Raw genomic sequence first — 20,764 nt, 5'->3', positions numbered from 1 at the left:
CTTGCATATTTTCTTGCAGACATTTCATTACCAAACTAGGTAACTCATTCGTGTACTGTGGTTGCACAAGCACATTCCTCATGGCAACAATGCAATGTGGTGATTGCTGAGGGCCCAGGAACACTCCCAGTTTGCAGTCCTGATTTTTCCAGTCAAGCACACTTCAATCTAGAGCAAACTTCACCCTCGTCTCTAGCTTTTACAGTATCAACAACATTCTGTTTTGTCTACATTTCATTTTAGCTTCTTAGCCCTCATCTAGCCCTTTCCTGAGATTAGGCAATACAATACAATACAATAGTAGAGTTGGAAGGGACCTTGGAGGCCTTCTAGTCCAACCCCCTGCCTAGGCAGGAAACCCTATACCGTTTCAGACAAATGTCTATCCAACATCATCTTAAAGACTTCCAGTGTTGGGGCATTCACAACTTCTGGAGGCAAGCTGTTCCACTGATTAATTGTTCTAACTGTCAGGAAATTTCTCCTCAGTTCTAAGTTGCTTCTCTCCTTGATTAGTTTCCACCCATTGCTTCTTGTTCTACCCTCAGGTGCCTTGGAGAATAGTTTGACTCCCTCTTCTTTGTGGCAACCCCTGAGATATTGGAACACTGCTATCACGTCTCCCCTAGTCCTTCTTTCTCTTAAGCTAAACATACCTAGTTCCTGCAACCGTTCTTCATATGTTTTAGTCTCCAGTCCCCTAATCATCTTTGTTGCTCTTCTCTGCACTCTTTCTAGAGTCTCCACATCTTTTTTACATCGTGGCGACCAGAACTGAATGCAGTATTCCAAGTGTGGCCTTACCAAGGCATTATAAAGTGGTATTAACACTTCACGTGATCTTGATTCTATCCCTCTGTTGATGCAGCCTAGAACTGTGTCGGCTTTTTTGGCAGCTGCTGCACACTGCTGGCTCATATTTAAATGGTTGTCCTCTAGAACTCCAAGATCCCTCTCACAGTTACTACTATTGAGCACAGTACCACCTATACTGTACCTGTACCAGGCAATATTGAAGAGTAAAGATTGCTACCTTGGAGTTAGCAAGTACAGGTGGTCCTCAACTTACAACAGTTAGTTTAGTGAGGCGAGTTACAATGGCACTGAAGAAAGTGACTTATGACTATTTTTCACAGCCATGACCATTGCAGCATCCCCATGGTCAAGTGATTTACATTTGGATGCTTGACAACTGATTCACACGTATGATGGTTGCAGTGTCCCGGGGTCATGTGATCACCTTTTGCAACCTTCTGACAAGCCAAGTCAGTGGGGAAACCAGATTCACTTAACAATCGTGTTACTAATTTAACAACTTGCAGTGATTCACTTAACAAATGTAGCAAGAAAAGTCATAAAATGGGGCAAATCTCACTTTAAAAAATTCTTACTTAGCAACAGAAATTTTGGGCTCAGTTGTGATTGTACATTGAAGACAACCTGTAAGGAGTAGCAGAGTTGGGCGCTATCAGTATACTGATGGCTGAAAACTCTTCATAGCCTCCTGCGATGTTTCCACATAGTTTTAAAAATTATGATATTTTTATTATATTATTTTGAAATATACAAAATACATAACATTATTTCAATAAAGTAGTATTTTTACAGTATTGGCTAAATATAATTAGCACTGATGTTTGGATAACTTAAGACTATTGAAGATAAAAAAGATAAAACTATTATATCAGAATTAATTATAATTTATATTGTCAATGTTAAGGAGCATAAAATGATTTAGCTTGTTTATTCAAATTGGAATACAACATTAAAAAGCCCTGCAGATTGCATCAAAATATTTGTTGTGACAATATAGGTTTCTGTCTTAAACGGATTACTTAGATTAAGGTCTCTTCTATATTATTACTTAATATTATTTGTTCATGTTGCAAAAAAAGAGATGAATTTGTAAATTTGGCAATTTAAAAAATGAAAAAGAAGAGTAAAATGAAGGAAAAAGAAAAGAAAAGACTACTTAGATTCTACCTTCTCCCAGTTTGTGCTTTTGCTAATTTACAAGATTTATGAACATTTGGGGCCCCTGGGAAGCAAGCCTGGAAATGTTTGTGTTTGCTGTGATGCAGTGTATATATGGGAACCATTTTTGCTTAAATTTGGTTTAGCTTCTGTTGTGAATATATACTGTTAATTTTACCATTGCTGTATATTCTCCAAGTTTACGTTCCCAATCTGATGCTGTTGGAATTCTATCCGCCTTCCAGTGTGGGGAAATTTTTATTCTCCCAACTATGAATAGGTATCTTATTAAATTATGACAGAGAACTTTAAAGTACAATTTATATTTTATAAACAGACAGAGAAAAAAATAAAATTAGTCTTTCCTCAAATATACCATTATGCTAGTAAAAAGATACACTACATACAGATAATGGCAATGCTATCAGATTTGCATAGGCGAAATCAGAATTTGAGAGCCATTGAGTCCAGCTCCTTGTCAGGACTGAATTACAGATGAAACATCCTTGACAGATGGTCTCTCTCACTTCTACTTGAACACATTCAGTAAAGGGAACCTGCCACTCTTCCAGATAATTTATTCTACTACCAAACTATTTTTATGTTGGGAAATTCGTTTTTGACATTCATTTCCTGTAACTTAAATCCATTATTCCACGTCTTGCACTCTTGAGCAATGCAAAACAATACTTAACTTTCTATGTGACATCTTTCTGGTATTATAAAAGTGCTGACTAGCCCACTTTTAGCTTTCCCACAATTTGGAAATAGCTATTCTGTTGCCTAAAACTGAACTTTTCTTTTTTACAGCTATTGCTAACTCATATATCTAGTAAGCATTTGATAAAAATTGTTCACAAGCAGAGGTGGGTTGCTACCGGTTCGCATCAGTTTGGGCGAACTGGTAGTGGTATTTTTGCCTTAGTCGCCTGAACTGGCTGTGACCCAGGCTGGCCATGCCCCTGAACCACTTCCCCGGTTGCTGATACTACCGCCAGCCTCTTTATTAGTAATTTTTTTATGTTCTGCGCAAAGTGCGCGTGAAGCAAACCTGCAGCAACTCACCTCTGTTCACAAGTATTGATGAACCAAGTATCTCCCATTCTAAATGTGTACATTTATTGTTCGTTTTTTCAGTGAGGAACTTTGCACTTGCTTCTGATAAATTTTATTCTCTTACTTTGAGCCAGCTTCTCTAAGTTTTTAATATATACATTTTCTTTTTTTCTTTCTAAAGTATTACTAGCTATCACGTTTGGTGCAAATTTGATAATTATTACTTCCACCAAAATGCCAGTCCTTGACTTTTTCTCAAGAACTTCTACAAACTTATGTTTTCCTGTTTGCTCTAAAATAGGAACGTTACAAATATAGCAGATTTCAACTCAAACTCCTGTTCTTTTATTTTACAGCAGAAAGATTTTGTTTCGTATTCTCTTCTCAAGCTCCCCAAATAGCCAAATATGTAGAGTTCACTTGAAGGAAAAAATTATTAAGAAACTCCACTGTTTGCTTTCCCTGTTCATTTACTCAGTGAGTGCATTCTCTGGAATGTGGTTACCTTATATTCCTCACATAATCTCTGTTTACTCACCAAGAAATGGATAGTCCTTCATGGGTATGTTTAGGAGATTGCCTTACTATCCTTCATAGATGAGTTATAATCCCTCAGATCATACAGTTTGTCTATTGTGCTCCTCTTTTTCTTGTCTCTTTCCTCTTCATACATTTAGTAAGTTTCCCTAAGGATGATCTATAATATCACTCTATGTTTATAAGTATATACCAGTAGTTGCTTTAATTGGGATTAGGGAAGTAGACTCTAATAATTCCTTCTATTTAATATTCCCTGGGTTCTTTCTTACTATTCTTGAAAATTAACTACGGTAAACAAATTTTAACAAATTTAACAGATATTGAAGATGTATTGTTTTTCATTAAATTACACTAAAGTCAAATAATTTGATTTTCTTATAACATTGCTTTGTCCTCTTTGTATTTCTTTAGTATTAACCATACACTAAAAATTCCAGTGTTTTACATCTCCTCCTGTTTCCAGTATTATAATAGGTTGCTATCTTAATTTAATGAGAAATCTTTAACCTAGCTTATGCAACTAGTATTTTCATTTGTTAACATTTTACATGTCACGTTCACTTTCTAGACTTACACAATTACCTTGTTTTTAAGACTGACTGACTAAAGCTGCTGTGTAGACTTTTTTTGCCCCTTCATTCTAAATATTTGGAAACATCAGTTTCTTGTTCATGAATTATTAACTTGTGCAAAAAGAGTTTTAAGTATGACGTGAGATTTTTACATATAAACAGAAATGCCGGATCTTCCGTTGCTTTTTAAAAAGCATAAAAGTCATTCTTTGGACATCTCTTTATACATTAGCATTCATTAAAATTCTGATCACGTCTTCGCTGGAGAAAATGGAATCTGGGTTTTTATAGTAACAAATATGAATGGAAGGATTTTCTGAATGGTCTTTTTCTTAAAGAAAAGAAAAGAAAAGCTTGGAGCACTTTCACAATCGACTCATAAAACAATTCAGCGACTAATGAATTGACTCTCTGTCTTAAGACAGCATTATAACTGACAGGTTTTTCCCCTCTGCTTCCTCTACTAAGTATCCCAGCTGGTGTTTTACAAACTCAAAGCATCATTCTGAGAGACGCTTCATGATTTATAACACAAGATTGGTTCCTGTGAAGCCATTAGGGATGAATTGCTTCTTGTCAATGATTATTTGAAAGGCATTCCTGTATCTGTCTCAAAGCATATGTGAAGGAATACTTGTCCAGCAAATGCAAATTTCAGGGACACAATTTCTTCATGTTTTTCAAGCATAATGGATGTGTCCTTCAAATATTGCTACAGATAATGAAATAGCTACAATAGAAGAGTATTATTTCCTTGAATGGGAAAAAGGTATAAATCATGGCTTGTAAGCTAATATCCGGTGATTCTTAGATCATAGTTTTTACTTACATAAACAGTCAACAACCACTCAGTTTCAAGGTCCCCTAGCACAAGACAATTACAGGTAGTCCTCAAGTTATGAACATTCACTTAGCGAATGTTGAAAGTTATGACATCCCTGGCAAAAGTATTTATGACAGGGTCCCAAATTTACATATGTTGCAACATCACGGTGATTGTTCGCACTTACAAACTGACCGCAGAGATGCTGCAACATGTTACTTTGGTGCTATGCCTGAGAATCTCACGCTGCCCACGCTTGCCCCATTCTCTTGAGTGACGGAGCCCTTGCCCAGCCAGGCAGAGAAATGCCTGCTGGCCTCTCTCCTTCCCTGATTGATTGAGAAAAAGTTCAGTCAGACCTTCCAACTTCACGAGATCTTATTTTTTTTTCCGTAAGAAGTTGGAAGTCTGATTGAACTTTTTTTTTTTAGTCCCACAATTTTTTTTTGTTTCGCTGCACGTTTCTTCTTCGGCTTTTCTATTCCTCCAGCAAAATAAGAGCATTTTAAGCTGCAGGGAAAAATGCGATGGAGCTGGAAAGCAGGTTGTTTAGGAGCTAACTTCTGTAGACTTTCAGAAAGCCAGGGTTTATCTTGTGGGAAAGCTTTTTAATCTGTCCCAAAGTGGGGACAGAGTTGCTTGGGCTACTATAACTTGTCATGGGCTTTAACACTGTTTCCCAGATAAAAGCTCCAGTCCCTGATTAAAATGCCTGGTATGAGCACTTTGATTCGATGCTGTAAGATTAATTAGTTAATTGTTCCAATGAGCAAGTGAAGCTTTCAGACATAACAATGGTCTTTTCAAGTGCTGGACCCCCTGCTTGGTTGTCAGGAAGGATGGCTCCATTTTTTAAGTGGCATGGCCAAGAGCAGCGGTCAGGCAAAGGAAGGTATTCCCTGTTCCATTCTTGCTTGGAGAGGAACCAGGATTACCTGGTATTTGCTTGCCTAACAGTCACAAGGCAACGAAGCACAAAGAGCAGCTTCACCCATACATTTGAGGTCAGCCTCCCACCCTCCCTGGGCTGCCTCTGGTTCCAGGTTACAGGGAGAAGCTGGGAATGGGATTCCAGACCAGCAGAGTCATGCTTGCAATGAGGGGTGAGCTGGTTCCACCAAACTGTGCTATGCAAAGCTGCAAGACATTGCTGCGCTCTGCACCTGTGCAAAAACTCCATTTAGGAGCTCTTGCAGCAAGACCTTAGGGAGGAGACACAGAATTGGGCCAGCCAAGCCTCATTCCTTCTGATCTAGAAGCTAGACTGGGCAGCCAGCTTCCTCTGGGTGGTTTCTTCCCTCTCATGTCCAAACAGGAGCAAGTGCTACAAAGCAAGGGGAGCTGGGCGGTGGAGTACCAAGCTCTTCAGCTCCGTGGCGGCAGAGAAATGCAACACAGCTGGAAAGCAGGTTTGTTTAGGAGCCCCTCTTGCAATTTAGCAAAGGAATGCTTTTGGCCAGCAAAGGGAGATGGGTGGTGTACCAAGTTCTCCAGCTCTGCAATGGCAATGAAACACGACTGAGCTGGAGAGTAGGATTGTTTAGGACCCCTCTTACAATTTGGAGGAGTGCTTTTGGCAAGTGAGGGGAGTGGGGTGGTTACAGGCCATGTTCTCCTGTTCCTCGTTGGCACAATTTGTGAAACCTGGGCAGGTTCAGCACTTCAGCAAGTGGCTGGGCAGGGCTACACTCAGCAGGGAAGGGGAGAGACCAGTTTGGTGCTTCTCTGCCTGGCTAGACAAGAGCTCTGGCACCCTAGGCCATGTAGGAGGTGAGTTTGGGAAGTGTGGGGCTCTCAAATGTGGCACCAAAGGTAAATTAGCGGTTGGTGATGGGGTAGGGAGGCAAGGCCAAAGCAGCTTGGAACCCAAAGGGGTGGAAAAAAGAGAATAAGGTCTCTCAAGGGTGGGGAGAGGCCTTTGGTGGCTGAATGCAGTGGTGTCCCTGCACTAGGCCCCCCATGGCCTTCACTATCCTGAGATACCTCATGTGCACTTAACGATCTACGCATTTGATTAGTGAATGCGTGGACAAAAGCAGAGAGCGATCACGTTCAAGTTATGTGATTCACTCCTACAAATCGTTGGGCTACAAATGTAATTGACAGGCTCCATTACATTTGTAACTTGAGGACTACCGGTTCCTATAAGTCAGGGGTGTCCAAACTTGGGAACTTTAAGACTTGTGGACTTCAACTCCCAGAATTCCCCAGCCAGCATGGCTGGCTGGGGAATTCTGGGAGTTGAAGTCCACAAGTCTTAAAGTTCCCAAGTTTGGACACCCCTGCTATAAGTTGTGGAAAGGGCAGAAGGAAATCGCTATGAGTTTGAACTACTGTGGATATAAGAGCCACTTGCACCTTCACACTGGCAGTGTTCAGTCACCTGTTTTGTTTCGTTTCATGCTTGTTGGTATTGAAGATTTTTAACTAATGAAATGGTGACTGTGAGGCTTTTGGAAGTCCTAACCTAAAAAATTAATGGAGCTATGTAAAGCCTGGATGCCTGTGTTTAAACGCTGAGTTGGTCAGAAGAGCCTGAGAAATTGGATGAAAGAGGGAGAACTAGACTTCCTTGATTCACAAGAAATTTGAGAATATTGTTCTCCAAGCTGGTGTTTCCAGAGGAGGTGGGAAAGATTGGAATAAAAAAAGCATTACTACAGAACTTATGATGGATTTTTTTTCTCTCCAGGTAGGATCTGTTTGGGACAGCCTATGGCAGGGGTGTCCAAACTTGGGAACTTTAAGACTTGTGGACTTCAACTCCCAGAATTCCCCAGCCAGCATGGCTGGCTGGGGAATTCTGGGAGTTGAAGTCCACAAGTCTTAAAGTTCCCAAGTTTGGACACCCCTGCCATATGGTGATTTCTGTCAGAGCTAAACTACTTGTGAAGCAATGCTTCCTTTTCCTGCAGCTGTTCAGTTTCTAGCAGTCAAATTGTAGTCTCAGTTGACTAATGCCAAAGCCAGGCATTAAAACAGTTTCCTCCAGTTTGTTATTCTCACATTTTGCTTCCCTTGGCATGAAGACTCGCTGTTTTCGAGGGACATATCCTCATAGTGTCAACTTAGAACCAACCTTTATTGTTCTAGTTTGGACATTATATTTTTGATCTTCTTCCAACAGAAAACCTGTCAACTTGCCCCTAGGTGATTACAGGGGAAAGCCCAGAGATGACCTGATTGGGGAAGGGATCTGTACAATTCCAGTTGGCCCAACTAGACTATGGAGGAAATGCCCCCTCCTCATCTGGCTTCTGGATGTTGTTCCTGCAGGGCCATTTTGGATTTGGCAAGAGAGCTGACAATTAGTCTTTTCCTCTTTACATTGCAGTCCAGGAGATTGATAGCTTTGTCCTGCTATTTGGGAGATCACAAAAAAGAGAAAGCACGTGAGACATACAAATGCACCAAAAACGCTCATTTTCTTGGGAGAAATTGTGTTCAGGAGTAAGAAAGAAAATAAAGATCTGGTGATTTAATGACACTGACAAGTCTCTGATTCAGGCGTCTCAGCTTTGTATTTCAAATCAGCTCCTCCAGTCACTTGCAGTTTAATTGGAGAATTAAATGGTCAGCGAAATGGAAGGTTAATATACCTGTCAAACAATCCCCTTTCCTTCCAAAAAATAGTGCCTCGACCCCCAATTCCATTCAATGATATATACAGTGGAGATATTGGTGTTTCTTTTGTCACTCATCTATGATGCTGGTTGACAGAATGACTGGTAGCCCATCATTGCTGATCTAAAACTACTCAACAATGTATGAGCATAGCAACATCACCAGGCTAGTTACTGAAGCACAATAAAGGTAGGCTGTGAGGCCAGTAAAGCCGATGATACACTTTCCTCCTAAATGAAGGACAGAAGGAGAACATAAGAACATGGTTTTGAGAATGACCACAACTGCCATCAACCTTAGGCAGCATCAGGGTTAGGAGGTAGCAGTTGTAACTTAATAGAGTTTAGTCAAGAAAGACCACGAAGTTCTACTTATTATTACAAACTTGCAAATAAAATATTGTTAGTACCTGATGGTTCTGCAACAGATTTGGGGTTAATAGAAAACTAGTCCGATTAGGAAGCAGAACTGGTTTCTTCGATGGAATTCTTTTTGCTAATGTGAGGAAACATTAGAGATTTGCTGAAGAGTCTATTATACGATGGCAAAATAGTCTCTGGAGAGACCATTATTTGATTCCTCAGATTCTGTAATCTATTGATTTCATTCTGTCTTGATGTAGTGCCCATGAGGCACATGAGTGATCTTCTGTTTCCCTACCAGCAAGGATGCTACAGCTGTGGTGCTGCTTCACATGTGGGTGAGATGAGAGCAGAGTGCTGTTGCAAAGAAAATTCCACACCATGAATAAAGACAGAATGATACCCACGCTCTCTCTCCTGTTCCTCCCTCCCTTACTTCCTCCTAATAGTTTTTTCTTAAATGCCGCTCTATTCAGAGAGTGTGAGCCTGGAATACAGTGAGTCAGGAAGTGCATCAGAAAAAATAAAACGTTTAAGAAAGAAATCCATATTATAGTTGTCCGGATGTATTGTATTTTAAACCTTTGGTAGAATATAAGAACCCATGTGCAGAGAGGCAGGGCTTGATGTCGCTACGACACGACATGCAATCTTGGGGCTGTCGATATCTCTGTTACTGGACGATCCTTTTTGGATCTAAATCGTTCTGAAGGAACAGTGATAGTGAAGGGCATGTCCTGCTGATCTCAGGGGCATCACAAAGCCCCTGATTGATCCAGGAAAAAGCTCTTTTTGCTGGCTACAAGAGAAGCAGCCAATATGGCTGCAGAAGGTTGGGACAAGCCCCTGAAACGGAAGCAGCACAGGAGAGACAGTGTGTGGAAATGGTGAGAAAAATCTTTATTATTAGAGAAGAGAAAACCCAAAAGACTCAGAGTTAAAATAAAATTGAAGACAGAAGGAAACAAGCAGCGAATTTACCCTGGTTTAAAACTATTGTGTTATCTTTTTCACTTTAATTTTGTTTGTTTTTTATGGACAGACTTTTTATAAATGCCTCTTACTTTTAAACTGGACTGGTCTTCCTCCCCCCCCTTCTTTCTCTATACTTTTCCCATTTTTTGTGTTTGTGGATTAAAAGCCTCTTTCCTCGCTTGGCTCAGCCGGATCGTAATCTTTAAACATTTTTTTTCTCTTCCCGGAGAAAAACTCTTTCCGGAGTTCAGAGTTTAGAAAAGAGAGCCAAAAACAGAGGGAAAATATGTAACACTGCCATATAGTGGCTAGAGGCTTGGCAACATCTGATATTACAAATCTATCGGCTTGGTTTACAGAAAGGGCCAGTGGAAAAAACTTCACTGAATTTGTTTGAAACCTAGCAAAAGCCTTGAATGTTTTAGTGGCAGTGTTTATAACTTGGAAAAATGGCACTATATGAAGAAGAAAAGGAACTAATATTGCAAAAAATTATGTTAGAAATTCAAAAACTCTTAATAACTACAGAGAGAATTGAAAAGAGTCTTGAATTTATAGATCAAAATACAAAATATCAAAATACGGAAAGTACAGAGGGAAGAGTTGAGAATATTTATAAAACAACGATGAAATTTGAGGATAGAGTTCAAAAAATTACAGAGACATATGAAAGTGATAAGAAAATTGTTGACATTGACAGCAAATCGAGTGTGGAGGGAAAGGACTCTTGATAAGTGCTGAATACGGAAAGGAGAGATCGATGAACTGGAACTCTATCTCAGATGTCAAAACATAGATGAAGAAAGGGGAGATAGTTTGGCAGAAACGAGAGTAATTTCGGCAGAAGCACCAGTGATAATAAAAGTCAAGCAGATGAAAGGAACAGATGGAGGGTTTCGAATTCTTTTAAGATATCCAATGAACAACAAGTTGTCAAGAGAAGTCCACATAAGACTTATAAGAAAACACTTAGAATACAGATTCTACAAATGGCAAGAGATATTGGACTGCACTATTTCTGGAAGGATACAGAATGATGAAATGAAATGTCACAAAATTTAGTTAAATGTAGTTAAACTTAGAGTATTATATATAAGATAAAGTAATAATAGCTATCGTCAAATAAATGATCAATAATGATAATAAAGCATTTATATATACTAGATTGATAATATGAAATTTTATATGAACTGTAAGTGAGGATGATGGAGATGATGTTGAAAAGCCTTTTTATAAAAGATAAATAATTCTATATAGAATAGAATATAAAGATGTAATATCATTGGATGATTTCAGGATGATGTAATGAAATGCCATAATATAAATTTACTTCAAATTTAATATGCCTCATATAAAAAGGATGTAATAATAGCTATGCTTAATGGAAGTTTAACAATTATAATAATTCGTATAAATGTATATTAGATTGATGATACTAATAATGGAAAAAACATGGAATTGAAAATTATTAGAGAATGTTATTAATGCTAAAATAATAGAATGGTTTAGAATAGGATGCAAAAAAATTCTTTATTATTGGATATATTGAAGATGATATAATGAATCACTATAATATAAATGGATACATATTTAGAATACCTTGTTTAAAATGGTGAAACAATAGTGATAATTAAACAAATGAAGTACAATAATAATGTATACAAAGATATTTGATTGAGAATAAGTGATTTTTGATAAAGCTCAAGTGATGACTATGGAAAGGACGGAGAAAGATTTTATAATCAATCGACACACTGTATGTAGTTGAAGGTTTTTTTATGTTATATGTTTTGGGTGTTTATGTTTGTTAGAAAATAAAAATTTTATTTTAAAAAAAAGAACCCATGTGCAGCTTTAAAGTTTCTTTAATGAGAGGAAGAAATAATGAAATGAATTTCATCAGGTTTTCATGTTAGTTACATTTTAGAGATTAGTAAAACATGAAAACAGAAAGAGAAAAAACCAAACCTTTTCTTAATTAAATACCGGGGCCTCATAATTGTTAGGGAAGAATGAGCTCATAACTTGCCTTTCTTGAGCTCAAAGCTAATAGATTGTTGTCCCCTTTTAAGGGCCATACAGTTGACATTAATTACATGACCATTTATAGATTTTCACATGAATGAATAATTGTATGGCTGTGCAGAGTGATTCTCTTTTGGCTTTCTATCCAAATGCATGTTGAATTTGGTTCTCTGTTCGCGTGACATTTGACTGAAGACTACAGTGCAAAAAGTCTCTAATGTCTTTGTAGATCTTGAAGAACATCTTAAGCCCCCCCCCTTTTTTAAAGTATGGTTACAAAAGTTTATTTTATCTGATTATTATTCTACCTCTATTACATTTGTGATCCAACTAGATAACCCCACCAAAAATCAGTTTAAACAAAATAGGGGCATCTGCAAAGTACAGTCAAAAAAGACAAGATGTCAGTCTTGGCAGTACTTACAGAGCTACAGAATAACAGAGTTGGAAGAGGATCTCTAGCCCATCCTCCTGCTCAAGCAGGAGATCCTATACCATTCCAGACAAAGTGTCTGTCCAATCTCTTCTTTAAAATTTCCAGTGTTGGAGCACCCACAACTTCTGAAGGCAAGCCGTTCCATTGGTTAATTGTTCTCACTGTCAGGAAATTTCTCCTTAGTTCTAGGCTGGTTTACTCCTTGATTAATTTCTATCCTTTGTTTCTTGTCTTATCTTCTACCTGCTTTGAAAAACAGCCCTTAAAATATTGGAACACTGCTATCATGTTGTCCCTAATCCTTTTTTGCTAGATTAGACCAGAGGTGGATTGCTCTTGATTTGGCCCAGTTCGGACGAAGCAGTAGTGGAATTGTGGCCTGGGTCACAGAACCAGCAGCAACCCAGGCTGGCCATGCCCCTGAACCGGTTCCCTGATCTCTTATGCTGTTGCCGCCATGTTTCTGCGCATGCGCAGAACAATATTTAGTCAACTGTGCATGCATCAGCAATGCGTGGCCAGTGTGTGTGCGAGCACAGTGAATCAGTACTGACCAGTATAGAAACCCACCCCTGGACTAGACATATCAAATTACTGCAACTATCTTTTTTTTAATATATGTCAACATGGAATATACATAAAACATGGCAGAGCTTCAATCAATACCATTGAAGCTGCCATTTTGAGATTTTTTTTAACCTGCAGACATCTCCATCACAAAAGGTCAATCCATATGGCAATTTCCTGAGGGCAGAACAAGAGGCAATGGGTAGAAACTAATCAAGGAGAGAAGCAACTTAGAACTGAGGAGAAATTTCCTGACAGTTAGAACAATTAATCAGTGGAACAGCTTGCCTCCAGAAGTTGTGAATGTCCCAACACTGGAAGTCTTTAAGAAGATGTTGGATAAACATTTGTCTGGAATGATATAGGGCCAGGATGGCGAACCTATGGCACGTGTGCCACAGGTAGCATGCGGAGCCATTTGTCAGGGCACACGCTGGCCAGCTGAGTTCAGCCTTTTTAAAAGCCATTTTTCACCCTTCCCAGGCTCCAGAGGCTGTATAGGAGCTTCCCTGAAGCCAATAGAGCGCAAAAAACCGACCCTATGGGCAAACCGGAAGTTCGGGAACGGACTTTCGGTTTGCTCGTAGGGTCGGTTTAAGCCCTCCGGAGGCTTCAGGGATGCCTCCTGAAGGTCCCTGAAGCCTCCGGGGGGGCTCTTTTCGCCCTCCCCAGGCTCCTATAAAGCCTTTGGAGCCTGGGAAGGGCGAAAAAAGCATGCAAAAAATGGGGGGAGGGCCTCTCATGTGCGCATGCGCACTGGGGGGGTCACACATTGCATTATGGGTGCAGCACGCCCACGCATGACCCCCCTGCACTCCCCCCACTTATGGCACATGAGCCAAAAAATGTTCGGCAACGTTGGTATAGGGTTTCCTGCCTAGGCAGGGGGTTGGACTAGAAGACCTCCAAGGTTCCTTCCAACTCTGCCATTGTATTGTGGTATTCCGCATTTTTGAAGTGAAACAAAAATTTGGAAGAGCACCTTTTGTGATATTTTATGTGATAGTTGTCTTTTTGTTTAGAGTTCTAGAATGCCAAGGACTCCCGATTGTGAATGGCCAGTGTGATCCTTACGCAACAGTTACATTAGCAGGACCATACAGGTTAGTAACGTTTATTGCTTATTCATTTTTTCCCAATCTGGTTAAAGTTAAGTGAAGAATCCTATGAAATAAGTAAAAGTTAAGAATTTGTGACTTAATATTAAATTCCTACTATCATTTATGGAGAATCCAATTTTATTGTAGTAACATCAGAGGTGGATTGCTGCAGGTACAGCCTGGTAGGGTTGTACTGGTAGTGGCCGGGAGCAGCCGAGAGTGTACCGGTATGGTGGCTCATTTGGCCCACCCGCCCGCCTGCACTCTACAGCTGTTTTTATGGGAAACTGCAAAGTATGCATGCGCGCACAACATGCAGTGTCTGCACGAGCCCCCAAAAGCAGCTGGTTGTTACAGGGGTGGTGGATTGTGCATGCGTGTACAGCTCATGTCTGGCGCGTGCACAGCTTACGTCCAGCGCATGCACGAACAGACCGCTCTCAGCATACCAGTAGCGACGGTAAGAGCAACCCACCACTAGGTAACAACTACTGATCAAACTGTTGCTGTTGCCCCAGATCATGTGATTCCATTTTAAGAAGTCCACTCACTACTGGGTGGGTATAGTTCAAAGGGATGATTAAGACCTATAACTCTTTTTAAGAGCATGGAATTAGTTACCTTGTTTATAAATCACTTTATAAAGTTTTACAAAAATGAGAAATAAACTCAACACATGATAATTAAAATGCTCACTTTCTGTTGATGAGAGCTTAGAAAGTGTTGGACCACTAGAACCAGAGAGATGCAAATTCAAGTCCACTCTCAGCAAAAGAGACTCATAGGGCAGTGATGGCGAACCTATGGCACGCGTGCCACAGGTGGCATGCGGAGCCATTTGTCACGGCACACGGGGCACTGCCCTGTTAGCTAGCACACATGTGCGCGCTGGCCAGCTGAGTTCACCCTTTTTTAAAGCCATTTTTCTCCCTCCCCAGGCTCCAGAGCCTTATAGGAGCCCGGGGAGGGCAAAAAGAGCCTCCCCCGCGCCCACCGGAGGCTTCATGAGCTTCCCTGAAGCCTCCGGAGCGCAAAAAACCAGCCCTTCAGGCAAACCGGAAGTCACTTCCAGTTTGCTCGGAGGTTCGTTTTGACTGTTCCAGAGGCTTCAGGGAAGTGTCCTGAAGGTCCCTCAAGCCTTTGGAGCGCTAAAAACCGGCCCTATGGGCAAACCAGAAGTTTGGGAATGGACTTCCGGTTTGCTCGGAGGGTCGTTTTGATTGCTCCGGAGGCTTCAGGGAAGCGTCCTGAAGGGTCCCTCAAGCCTTCGGAGCGCTCAAAACGACCTTCCAAGCAAACCGCAACTGACTTGCGGTTTGCTCGGAGGTTCATTTTGACTGCTCCGGAGGCTTCAGGGAAGCGTCCTGCAGGTCCCTGAAGCCTCCGGAGGGCTTCCGGGGGCACAGGGGAGGCTGTTTTTGCCCTCCCCAGGCTCTTATAAAGCCTGGGGAGGGCAAAAAAGCATGCAAATAATGGGTGGGAGCACCTGTAGTGTGCACAGGTGCACTGGGTGTGTGTGTCACATATTGCATTATGGGTGCGGCACACCTGCACACTACCCCTCTGCGCTCCCCCCACTTAGGCACGTGAGCCAAAAAAAGGTTCGCCATCACTGTCATAGGGTTTCTTTGAACCTCTAAAGGAAAGGCGGAATGTACATATGTATGTCCTCAATTAATTGGTTTTTTTTTAAATGCACTAAGAGATATGGACAAGCTAAAAGTCTGCTTCCTGTCTCATCCTGCAAGAAGCTTAGGGAGATGAAATAACCAAAAAAGCCACTGTTAAAACATACTTCTAAGATAACTCTTAACACCAGGCCTGACCCTTTCAGCTTATCCTATTTTGGGTAACATTTCTGCCTTACCCTTTTTTTCCCTTGCAGATCTGAAGTCAAAAAGACTAAAGTTAAAAAGAAGACAAACAATCCACAGTTTGATGAAATATTTTATTTTGAGGTTAGTATTTGGGGAGGGGGGGATGTTCTGCTGTAGATGACTGCCATAGGTCCATGTTGTGCCAGCTGTTGGAATTTAGAGAGTGCTCAAGATAGAGCCTGAAGTATCTTGGAGCCAGCCAGCTATTTGGTGGAGCAGAAATGTACTTTCCAGCTGAATGCAATATTGTTTTTCTGCAGAGAATTTCTGAACTCCTCGTTTGGGGCTTCTGAACCAGTCACCCAATTTTGAATTGGTGCTGATAAGTAACTTCTTTTTGCTATCTTTTTTTAAAAAATCAATAATGGGATGGTTGTCTCAGATGAAATATAAAAAGCTTTAAAAACAGTAGTGGCAACCGATTCAAAACTGAGTTCATTGGTTGATTGCCAACATGCTATCACACAAAAGGTCTCTTTGCTTCAATAGAAAGAACTTCCTTTCCCCTGAGAATGCCAAAGACTTTGTATAACAGGGCTTTTCAAAAAACGAGGGGAGGTGAAACCTAGTATCCTTCAGAAGTGCTCCCCTCCCCCTCTGCTTTCTTTTGTCTTGATAGCAATCTCGAGAGGGATAAATGCAAACTTTGAACAGAAGTTTATTTCAGTTCTGAATGCTGGTCACTCTAGGTTCTTTGATCACATTATTTTTGCGTACTAGAATAACTTACTAGATCCTCAAGGACATCCTTACAGGGAGCAGAGTGCAGTAGCTAAGTAAAATCACTGAATATAGACATTCTTCATATTGCATCAGACCACTGATCCAGCCACATCAGCATTATCTATGTTGACAGGCCATCATTCTCCAAAATGTCAGTGCCAGCAACCAGGTTTGAGGCAAACACTGTTTCTCCTCCACCTTGGTCCAGCTCCTGCCCAGATTGTTAGAGGAAAAAAGGAGAAAAAGGAGAAAAAAAAGGAGAAAATGCTCTGAGTGCTTTTCTTTTTTCTATGCTGCACCAGCAGTTGGTGCTGTATTCTGTGCAGTAGTGAAGCAAAGAGTTTGATGTGTGTGACATGAAGCCCTGACAAAGTACTTTGTCATCTTCAATGCCTGTGTACCCACTGATAGTTATTTATGTATTGTTTTGTTTGTCAAACATGTACAAGATAACAAGTATAGGTATGAACAAAAACATGAACAAAGGAAGTAAATACAGATAAATGGGTACAGTAAGACAGGAACAGTAGGCACACTGGTGCGCTTATGAACGTCGCCTTTACGGACCATTTAAGAATGGAGTGAGATTCACGGCAGACAGTTTGACATTGAAGCTGTCAGGGTTTGAGCCTGCAACAATGGAGTCGGATAGAGCATTCCGGGCATTGACCATTCTGTTGCTGAAGTCGTATTTTCTGCAATCGAGTTTGAAGCGGTTTACCTTGAGTTTGTATCGATTGTTTGCCCGTGTATTATTGTGGTTGAAGCTGAAGTAGTCGTTGACAGGCAAGACGTTGTAGCAGACAATTTTGTGCCCTATGCTTAGATCGAACCGCAGGCAGCACAGTTCCAGATTATCAACACAAAATTTCAAGCATGGTGACATAGGGAATTCTATTGTGAGTAGAGGAGTGGAGGACTCTTCTCGTGAAATACCTCTGGACCCGCTCAATCGTGTTAATGTCCGATATACAGTGTGGGTTCACACTGTGCTGTTTTTTCCACTTTACTGCAGTATTTAATAGGATGCCAATAATTACAACAGCTCCTCAGAGCCTCTGACGGGCTCAGCTGTTCCTATCTAGTATTGGATATATTTAGGAAATGATAGGATGCATGGAAATTGTGCATGTGATTAATTCCAGTTTGACAGGCTAGTTACAGTATGATTGCAGGCACCAGGCCTAAACTTTAGCTCATGGAAATAAGTAAAGGTAGTCTGTGACTTAATGTTTCTTGTTTAGTGTCAGTTCAAAGTGCTGATGGACTGCCTCCCCTTGGGTACTTACAACCCAGTTCTGATGGTTGCCCCCTCCTAGTCTCATGGGCACTCAGCAACCAGCCTGCGTTTATAGTTCTTTGCAGTGCCCCACAGTCACATAACTATAACTTGCAACATGTTTGCTGAAAAAAGTCATACATGGGCAATGTGTTAAAAGTACAGATAGTTCTCAACTTATGACTGTAATGGAGCCTGCCCATTAGTCATAAACTGTGGGAGTCATAAAATGGGTCATCATGTAACCAACTCAATTTTACGCCTTTTTTGTAGCGTTAAATGAATCACCATGGTTGTTCCGTGAATCTGCAATCGTTAAACAAACCCATTTAACATTATGGGGCATTTTTGCTGGAAACCAGAAGTAAATACCTGATCTCAACTATCCTAACCATTATCCTGCAGTATAGATTCCTAATAATGCCATAGTGTAGACAGATTGTCTACTTAATATTATCCAGTGATTTCATGAATAAAGTGATGTATTCACTGTGAAAATGGAATCACACATTATGCTTTGCTTGCTCCAGACAACAAACAGATACTGATTTGGAATCTAGAAGTATCTACTCACTGTAGAATTAATTATTTAATGTAATTACTTAGTGTAATTAGTATCCTGAATACTCTGCTTCATGAAAAAATTAAAATTGGTATGATAGAAATATGAAACATAATTGTGAAACTTTAAACAGAATATGACTTCTAGATGACATGGTTAAAATCCTGTTTTATAAAGAGATTTTTCCAGATCTCATGCTGCCACAATTCTGAAATGTGAGTTTAATTGCAATTCTATCTAAACTCTTCTGCATGAGATTCCCCTCGTTGAATGATAAACAGTTACTTAGACCATCAAAGACACAATTTAAATCAAAGTTGGCAACCTGGGATTAAAGCTTTGGTCAGATTTCCATACCACAAAAGATTGACTCTCTGTTAAGAGCTGTCAGTCTTTTTTGTAACTGGCAGCTCTTTGGGAGAGAAAAGAGGAAAAGATGTTGGAAAATGAAAGAATGAGGGGGAAAAGGGTATATGCCAAAGAAACAATAAATGCCACCTTGGATTCAGGTTTTACTCATCACATACCTTATTCTTGCTTGCAATTGCTTGTGCCCACAGTGTGTGACCTTGAGAATGAGACCTTTAACAAAAAAAATTACTCCACCTATTATCTAAATACAGGTTAGCTTAGTCATGTTTCAGACCAAAACTTCTGAGTAGGGCCAATTTAGAGTTTTTTTACACTCTGAAGAAAGAGTTCAAGAGCATACCAATAAATTCCTATCCATCTTTTAGAACCACACAAACATAACTTGTCTGAACCTTACTCCTTGAACTAAAATCTTGCATTTGCCTATGCAGATATTGTCCAAATTCTTTGTGGGATCATAGTGCAATAAGGTTTGCACATATATTTTAAGGTATAAATTAATTTTAATAATGCTTTGCTATTGTGAACAATGGGATAGGATAATGGTTTAAGAAGAAATAAGTTCACTGATGCTCAAACAAAGGGCTCAAGAAATTTTATCTGGAGGCAGAGCCCCTGGGTTGAATATAGGACAACGTATGCTACACCTTTCCTGAGTAGTGAGGATCTTCACCTGGCTATGTACATATCTATAAAATTGGGGCTGGTAAATTGGTGGAGAGTAGGAGGCTTGGAAACCTGGAAGGTCACACAATGACCTGAAGTAGAGGAGATCTGAGCATGGGTGAAGAAAGTTGTCAGAACTGTTGCACGAGACCAGTTTTGGGTGGAGATGGTTCCTTGCACGAGGCAGGAGATAAACAGAAGGGAGAGGCAGAACAGTTGAGTTCTGCAAGTGATGTGACATTTCTGCATCTGGCCTTATGGCCCTGTTAGGGTGCCTTTGTGTGGAGTGCTGCAAAAGCTTCAATGAATAGCGCCACTGACACAGGCAATTCAGGGTGGGGTTTCCTGTAACTTGCTTTCTCAGTGAGGAGGAAAGAAGCAAAAGCCCTTCATAAGGTGGTTACATTTTCTTCATCTGTTGGAAAAGAAAATGAAGCATGTATATTTTTTGGTGCAGAAAAAAAAGGAGACAATAAGAGGTCTGGGTGAAAAAGGAAACAGGCTCTGGATCATTGTGGTTGTGTATCAGTGAGGAGAACTGAAAGAAGGTGAAACAAAGGAAGCAGCTGGCGGTGATGCAGGTGGCAATGATAATATCACAGAGGAAACCTGCTGGATGAATGCAGCAGAATATTTTGAGCATGAAACGTTTGGTGGTACAAATTGAAAAGAAACACAATATATAATAAGTAAAACGATCTTGATTCCCATACTTGACTTGTTCTACAAAATCTTCCTCCTTTTTAATTGCTGTCCAGCATTTTGTTTTCCAATATACCCCAAGGCTCTGTTTTAGGCCCAGTACTCTTCAACATCTTCATCAATCATTTGGATGAGGGGATAAATGGGGAAGTCATCGTATTGGCAGATGACACTAAGCTGGCAGGAATAGCCAACACTCCAGAAGATAGGCTTAAGATACAGAAGGATCTTGACAAACTTGAACATTGGGCACTATCTAATAAAATGAAATTCAATGGCGAAAAGAGTAAGGTTCTACATTTAGGCAAGAAAAACGAAATGCACAGGTACAAAATAGGTGGTACCTTGCTCAATAGTAGTACCTGTGAGAGGATCTTGGAGTCCTAGTGGACAACCATTTAAATATGAGCCAGCAGTGTGCAGCAGCTGCCAAAAAAGCCAATACAGTTCTAGGCTACATAAACAGAGGGATAGAATCAAGATCACGTGAAGTGTTGATACCACTTTATAATGCCTTGGTAAGGCCACA

General features: G+C 40.3%; 1 protein-coding gene across 2 annotated transcripts in view; it reads left to right on the top strand.

The window, feature by feature from the left end:
- RASA3 (RAS p21 protein activator 3) overlaps positions 1-20,764 on the top strand; it is a 171,364-nt gene that overhangs the window by 111,050 nt on the left and 39,550 nt on the right. For both annotated transcript variants that reach the window (XM_081947953.1, XM_081947952.1), the window contains exons 6-7: positions 13,977-14,057; positions 15,940-16,012. In XM_081947953.1, coding sequence (XP_081804079.1) covers positions 13,977-14,057; positions 15,940-16,012 — 154 coding nt within the window. The remainder of the gene's footprint in view (positions 1-13,976; positions 14,058-15,939; positions 16,013-20,764) is intronic.

Source organism: Natrix helvetica (assembly GCF_964273705.1).
Source record: "Natrix helvetica genome assembly, chromosome: 3".
NCBI lineage: Eukaryota > Metazoa > Chordata > Lepidosauria > Squamata > Natricidae > Natrix > Natrix helvetica.
Note: the sequence above shows the minus strand (reverse complement) of the source record. Positions and strands in the feature narration are given on the sequence as shown.